Source organism: Protomyctophum bolini (assembly GCF_963924005.1).
Source record: "Protomyctophum bolini genome assembly, contig: SCAFFOLD_218, whole genome shotgun sequence".
Classification (NCBI taxonomy): Eukaryota; Metazoa; Chordata; class Actinopteri; order Myctophiformes; family Myctophidae; genus Protomyctophum; species Protomyctophum bolini.
This window is the reverse complement of record NW_027666070.1, coordinates 105,987-114,225: the sequence shown is the minus strand read 5'-3', so window position 1 is coordinate 114,225 and position 8,239 is coordinate 105,987. Positions and strand designations below refer to the sequence as shown.

Here is an 8,239-nt window from a genome sequence, read left to right as displayed (position 1 = left end):
AAAGGTACTTTAGGCTCCCCAATGCTAAACATAAATACACCTATAAACTCATGGGTTCCGCATTTGATGAAGTTGCTGAATCAGCAAGATTCACGAGTCCATGTGCAATAACTAAGTGCAATAAGACAAGTATGTTTTGTGTACTGTATTGTATTTGAACTTGATATGGTGAAGGCTGTCGTGTCTTGGCCTACAGTATATACAGTATAAGGTTGTCATTAAGAGAAGTGGTGTTATACAATTCTTTGGGGAGGTCTGGGTAGAGCCGTCACAGAAGAACAAAGGTAATTGTGAAACTCCACACCTTGTGTTTGTGTGAACACAACAATGAATCCACTGCAATCCATTTTTTATATTGAAGAGTAAACTTACAACAAAAATCAACTCACTTTTGTTACTGAAATCTGTTCTTTGCGGAACTTCTCCAGGGGCTTAATGAGCAGATCAAAGGAATTCTGAACCTGAAATGGAAAAGTATACAACAGCAGTTTGCATAACAAAATGGATAAGGAAACCTCACCAGCAAATTAAACACAACACCATTAAGACATAAAGATAAAGATGAAATGAGCTCAGCACAAAACCTGAGAACTAGGAAGAAGTGACACCAGTAGATGTCACTGTTTATCACCACAACTTAATCTGACCCACTGTTGGCTGCTAGAGATTATTGAGCTACACTGTACATCAGTTTGGATTTATCTATAGCTAACTATAGGCAATCATACAATCAATTTGTCTCATTTTTAACCACTTTCAACCTGGCATCCCTATTTTGGGCATATCAGTATAGCGTAATATTATTTTTTTAATGTTTTTAAAAATGTACAATAGTGGCCTTAAATGAAATCTAAGTTTTTCAAATATATCATTATTATTTTTTATAAAATGGGGATCGGCATCAGAACATAAAATGTGGCATAGGTTGGGCTCTACTGTCGTATAATCATGTCGATAGCCAGCTATAACTGGAAAACCCAGTCCAACAGGAATTACTCGTCATGCACAATAATATAAATATGTAGTCATATGAAGCCCTGAATGATGAAACGTCACAGAGTTGTTTTTATATGGGTATGAGAAGAGCACTGCGCCTCTTTCCTTGATGATCTTAATGTTACATTTAAGGGTGCACCTCTTGTTGTTGCTTGCACACGGTTTTCTTTCATGTGAATAATAAGGAAGGGGAATTACTTCAGCGATTGTCTGTTTGAGTTTGGAAGAGGCACTAGAGTGTGCATAGACAATTGTATTGTTGCATCATGGGAACAAAACACATGGTCAAAGAGGATGTCGCGTGAACGAAGAGGATGTTGATAACCCACCAGCATCATCCTGTCGTGCTCAATTTCCTGGAGCAGACCAGCGAACTCTTGAAAAGACTCGGCTAAAAAGGCAAAGAAACAATACAGTTTATTATATATACAGTACATATGAAATAAACATGCAAATGTCATTAGACCTGAATAGTGAACACTGTACAAACGGAACATAATATTATGAGACCACACACATACTAATGACTGAATGATCCTCATGAATTCCTCAAATATGTAACGTGCATTGTTCTGTGTTACGATGGAAATAGCTCTGAAAATGAACACTGAGAGAATAGTGGTGTGTGGTGGATTGGTGCGCAGGAAATGCAGCATGAGTGTGTATAATTCATTATAATTATTAATAATAACAATACATTGTCATTGGTTCCCAAAGTGGGGTCTTTGAGGGAGTTCCAGGGGGTCCCCAGCTAAATAGATAGTTTGTAACCAAAATGGACCAATATGGGTCTGTAACTCTGAGAGTTGTACAAATGCGGAACCAAATGGACCTGTACACTCGGAGTTCAATTAACATTAATTTTACAATATGAATTGGGGGTCCTGATGAAGGTCTGACGACCAAAACGTTGCTCAATAAAGATCTAAACTCAAGTGAAGACAGGTGTGCGGGATTCTTTTTCTCTACTCATCAGCTCCAGTTATCCGACGCACCTGTCCATTGTAGGTGTGCAGAAGGTCTTTTTCTTATAGTTTGGGTCCCAGAGATAGAAATGGCATTAAATGGGGGTCCGTATAGACTAATGCATGTCAAACTGGGGGTCTAATTAAACGGGTTGAGATCTTCTCTTATGGGCGGCGGTCCCTGGCATATCTTTTCTAATGCGGGGGTCCGCGGGGCTAACGAGTATCAATTTGGGGGTCCTTGACATGAAACAGTTTGGGGAACCACTTGGTCTATGTCGTCATCTCACCAATGTTAATCTCATCATCTGTGAGGGAGTCACCGATGAAGTCAAACTTGAACACTCCCAGTGTCTCCGAGAACTTCTGTACGGCCACGGAATAACCTGCAGAAAAAAGGTAGTTTGATTATGTCTTCACTTTCACTATCAATGGAGGAAGATTGTATTATTATATATTACATTATATCCCAGCCGATAAAACAATCTGCCAGTAATAGTGGCCATTTTTTGAGGGGCGCTAGCAGCGTCTATATACAGCTTTTGTCCTCACACGTCTAGCAGTATACAGTCTAGCAGCGTCTATATACAGTCTAGCACCGTCTAGCAGCGTCTATATACAGTCTAGCACCGTCTATATACAGTCTAGCACCGTCTATATACAGTCTAGCACCGTCTAGCACCGTCTATATACAGTCTAGCAGCGTCTATATACAGTCTAGCACCGTCTATATACAGTCTAGCACCGTCTATATACAGTCTAGCACCGTCTATATACAGTCTAGCACCGTCTATATACAGTCTAGCGGCGTCTATATACAGTCTAGCGGCGTCTATATACAGTCTAGCGGCGTCTATATACAGTCTAGCACCGTCTATATACAGTCTAGCACCGTCTATATACAGTCTAGCACCGTCTATATACAGTCTAGCGGCGTCTATATACAGTCTAGCGGCGTCTATATACACTCTAGCGGCGTCTATATACAGTCTAGCAGCGTCTATATACAGTCTAGCGGCGTCTATATACAGTCTAGCGGCGTCTATATACAGTCTAGCGGCGTCTATATACACTCTAGCACCGTCTATATACAGTCTAGCGGCGTCTATATACAGTCTAGCGGCGTCTATATACAGTCTAGCGGCGTCTATATACAGTCTAGCGGCGTCTATATACAGTCTAGCGGCGTCTATATACAGTCTAGCGGCGTCTATATACAGTCTAGCACCGTCTATATACAGTCTAGCGGCGTCTATATACAGTCTAGCGGCGTCTATATACAGTCTAGCGGCGTCTATATACAGTCTAGCGGCGTCTATATACAGTCTAGCGGCGTCTATATACAGTCTAGCGGCGTCTATATACAGTCTAGCGGCGTCTATATACAGTCTAGCGGCGTCTATATACAGCTTTTGTCCTCACACGTCTCATATTGGCCATTGACAATGAAAGGAGAAATGCACGTCATATGTAGACGAGCAAATGGGCTAACCAATCACATACATTCAGTTGTTTATGAGATGATGTACTGTATGATGATGATGATGTATAATAATTAAGAATACACACATACAGGTGTGATTTTATTTTATTGTATTCATCAGTATCTGCAATAATGCAGCTGGTGTGTCCTGATTTTGACCACTTTCAACCTGGTGACCCTATTTTGGGTTATGTTATTTATTATATAGGCAAAAGAGATGATAGGTTCTCAAATAGAAACAAATTTTCAAATCGATTGTTTCTTTTTACAAAATATTGGTCAACTCAAAACATCTGTCAGGATGTAGAAGACATTTTTTGAATCTGGTACCCAGGGCGGTACCCAGGATATTGAAAAATAGCAGATCTACAAGCTCATAGCACGCAAACCGAGTGACGCGCTACGCGCTTGCAGGACTGCTATTTTTCAATAGCTAAAGCATAACATGATGCCAACACCAAAATGGGTTCAACAGCTAAAACATAACATGATGCCAACACCAAAATGGGTTCAACAGCTAAAGCATAACATGATGCCAACACCAAAATGGGTTCAACAGCTAAAGCATAACATGATGCCAACACCAAAATGGGTTCAACAGCTAAAGCATAACATGATGCCAACACCAAAATGGGTTCAACAGCTAAAGCATAACATGATGCCAACACCAAAATGGGTTCAATAGCTAAAGCATAACATGATGCCAACACCAAAATGGGTTCCCGTTCAGAATGGGTTAACGCACTGTCAATTTTATTCAAACAAAGCCAGCATTCGAATACATGTGTTGACCCATTTTGGACGGGTACCCCTTTTGGTGTTACGCTTTAGCTATTGAAAAATAGCAGATCTACAAGCTCATACGAGCTTGTAGATCTGCTATATTTGATGCACATGCATCACCGTTGTCATGTCATTTATTTGTCATCATGATCGATGATCATGCACAAAATATGTTTCAGTAACTCCGTTGAGACTGCGTTCGGTCACATAATGGGACTGTGTGTGCGTGTGTGTGTGTGCGTGCGTGTCTGTGTGTGTGTGTCTCACCATGTGGCTGCCGTCGGTCCACCGGAAGTCGTTGTCAAACATCTTATCGTTGAGGCCGATCCACTGGTAGTCCTGCCCCAGACCTAGTGCCAGCCAAACACAACACTTTACACTGGGCCCTTTTTAGGACTTTTCACTCTCACAAATAAGAGAGACAATAGAGAGAGAGCGTAGCATTTTCTACAGTACACATGAATCATTCTTCCTGAGATAACATGACCGTGTTTCCCCTATTCAGGAGTTTGTACCGTTATAACTATTATAATCGTCTCTGTCGAGTGGAAATGTCCGAAAACATTTCGTGGGACTCAAATTCAAAAGTATGGCAGATGGACAAGCTGAAAACGTGTTGCTTCATTGACGCGTTTTGAGATTTTGGATCTGCTACTTTTAACCCAGTGTTTTAAACATTGTGTTATAATTTATCTATTGAAAAAATAGTAGACCTACAAGCTCATAGCGCGCCACAGAGTGACGCGCTACGAGCTTGTAGGTCTGCTGCTTTTGAAAAATCATAAGAATGCGGCGCAAATCTTTGAATATATATTCTTTGTGAATGTTTTTTAACTAAGGTCTAAATGGGTTAATGCTTTCGCGTGAAGCCATAGCATGATCAAGGAGGGAGTTCATTTACAAAAGAACATGACTATTTCTTTTTATTCTTTTGATGGTAAACATGCTGGCGGCCAGTCTTTTTGACCCGAAGACAACGCATGCAAAGGTTTAAAGAGCAACTGTTTGTGGGGCTGATATGGTTCCCGTTTCGCATTTGAGTAAATGGTGCGCTGTGACTGGCCAGTCGCTGTGATTGACAGCCTACACCTAAACCTAACCCTAACCTTAACCTCAGTAAAACTATACCTAACCCTAACCCTAACCTCAGTAAAACTATACCTAAACCTAACCTCAGTAAAACTATACCTAAACCTAACCCTAACCTCAGTAAAACTATACCTAAACCTAACCCTAACCCTAACCTTAGTAAAACTATACCTAAACCTAACCCTAACCTCAGTAAAACTAACCCTAAACCTAACCCTAACCTCAGTAAAACTATACCTAACCCTAACCTCAGTAAAACTATACCTAACCCTAACCTCAGTAAAACTATACCTAAACCTAACCCTAACCTCAGTAAAACTAACCCTAAACCTAACCCTAACCTCAGTAAAACTATACCTAACCCTAACCTCAGTAAAGCATACCTAAACCTAACCTCAGTCAAACTAACGCAGTGGCTGGGGGGCGTTTCCAAGAACCCGAATGCGAAACGGATACCATATTAGCGTTTGTGGGACGTACGGTTGACGTAGTGTTGCTCCTCGTGGGACAGCAGGCTAGTCAGGTGGGCCCCGTGGACACGACACTCCCTCTTGGCCGCGTCCCAGCTCTTCCTGGTGGGGAAGTAGCGTAGCAGTGACCCTGGAACTTGTGCCATCCGTAGTCACATGTCTCCGTGTCTGGTGAGAGGGAGAGAGGAGGACATGTGGCTCATGAGTTTACCTTCTTCGATGTGTTATCCTGCATGGACTTAAGTTATTTAAACAAAGGAAAGGAAAGTGGAAAGTGGAAAGTGCGTGCGTGCGTGCGTGCGTGCGTGAATTCTTAAAGCTGCACTTTTGAATCCGGGTCTCCTGTTTTGAGTGCTGAAATGTTTACCTGAGCTGCTCAGGAGAGAACTTGAATTTTTGTGTGTAAAAGTTGTGTCAAACCAAATGAATACAGCGTCAAAAAGTATACTGTAAATATAAACATTACATTTATATTTGTGTATATACAACACTATTGATTTCATTAATGTAAACTAACAACTTGTAGGCTATTTAGCTTCCATGTAGGTCAAGTTTGTTGAATGAATAAATATATAATCCATGCTCGCGTGACATACCTATCACGGTCACCGTAGATTCTATTAAACTTTACATGCAGAGCAGAGACTGACATAGATCCGACCCTGAGCAAGCAATTTTGCGACAGTGGTAATGTCCAAAATTGTTACTTTTCAGGAAATGTTGTCACAAGCTTGTGTTAATATTGACTTGTTGATTGATTGATTGATTGAAATCTTTATTAACAGTTTGCAGAATTACAGTACATTTCAAGCACAAACTCAATACAAAGACTGTTAACTGTGAGTGGACGACCCAATTAAGCCTTACACTTGTTTACAACAGGGTCCACATTGTTCAATTCATCAAAACATTTAGAGACAAACAAATAGACACTTCTATGTAGTTAAAGAACAGAACAGGAATTCATCATATAGGAAGCGAAAAGGGAAAAAAAGTATATATACAGTGAGGGGAACAGGGGGATAAAAGAAAAGAAAACGAAAGACAGAGTGTAGGGCGCCTGCACACAACACCATGCGTTGATGCCATGTGTGCATATGTGCAGGCACCCAACACCACGTCCATACAAAAACATAGTACAATCCATAGTACAAAGACAGAGTGTAGGGCGCCTGCACACAACACCATGCGTTGATGCCATGTGTGCATATGTGCAGGCACCCAACACCACGTCCATACAAAAACATAGTACAATCCAGATACAAATTCAGCTTTTACAGAGGCCAGTTTCGAATTGCAGCCATCCGTAGGTGCCCTTTGAGATTGGAAAGACCGGTTCTCAACCAGACCTCCCTATTTTAGGCATTGGTGGGAAATTGCCAAGACCCCATGTCTAGAGCTCTCTTCTGGAAAGGTTGCCCCCGCGACACAACTCCAGATAAACGGTTGAAGATGGATGGATGATTGCATGGACATACAAGTTTTTTTTAGGTTTCTGCTGTATGTGAGGTTAGAAAGCTCACATGCAGCATTCCAGGCCAGAGCAGAACAGACTACTAAAGCTGAGGCATTGCAGTTGAACAAGGCATTTGCAATAGTCAAGACAGATATAAGAGCTGGAATGATGCGTGTGTGAATCATGGAGAGTGCTCTGTGGGAGCTACTCTCAGTGCGTACTGTACCTGTTTCACAGCGGTCTCCGCGCACAGCCGCTTGACTGGACGCTGCCCGTCTTGAAACAAGTTCCTCCATTCAGACAAATGTTCTCCGAGCATGAGTGATACGCCTGACGTGGTGACGAGAAGAAAAGAGAATTCACAAATCAAATAGGTGGAGTCTTTGGAGAATGTTCCATTAAAGTCAGTGAGCTTCCCAAACCCTATTCCTTAGTTTCCCAAAACAGGGACCCATATGCGGGTCGCACACCAATGTTACACGAATGTAAGTCTTGTAAGAAACGAGCGATCTAAAAACAAAGGTTCCGCCTTAGCGAACTTTGGTTCCTACCTAAATAAATTACATAAAAATACTGCGCTGACTGACACAGAGGTTGTTCCAGTGACTCAATGTACATACAAAACTGCGTTTTGGCACAGTTATTATTATTATTATGAATTACCTGGCTGTGATTCCTCCTCCTTAGGAAAAAGTTTAACCACATTACCAGCAGTGCCTCGAACAGGTCAAAACTCATCTGATCTGTAAGTTAGCCTATCCTACAGTATATAAAATGTACAACACCAGGGACGTTTTCAGGAGGAGGTTGTAGTTAGTGTTAAACCCATGCAACTCGAGAGGAAAGAAAACCTGGCTGCAGCTTACCTGGTGTTGTGCTTTCATTAGCGGCGTCGATCTCCTCCTTTCCCCATAAATCCCAAAATGGTGTAATAAACAGTAATATAATAATAATATAATTCACAAAGTGGGGTCCGGGGACCCCCAGAGGTCCTTGA

At 41.5% G+C, this 8,239-nt stretch overlaps 1 protein-coding gene across 1 annotated transcript; it reads right to left on the bottom strand.

Annotated features, from left to right (window-relative positions):
• Positions 1–389: 389 nt before the first annotated feature.
• Positions 390–8,002, bottom strand: LOC308312079 (oligophrenin-1-like; the record flags this gene model as incomplete). Its single annotated transcript, XM_080794481.1, has 6 exons — positions 7,906–8,002; positions 7,469–7,572; positions 5,797–5,954; positions 2,252–2,347; positions 1,326–1,387; positions 390–461 (listed from the first exon to the last, which is right to left on the bottom strand). Coding segments are annotated over exons 3-6 (366 nt in total), but the record flags the coding sequence as incomplete, so codon positions are not given.
• Positions 8,003–8,239: the final 237 nt, after the last annotated feature.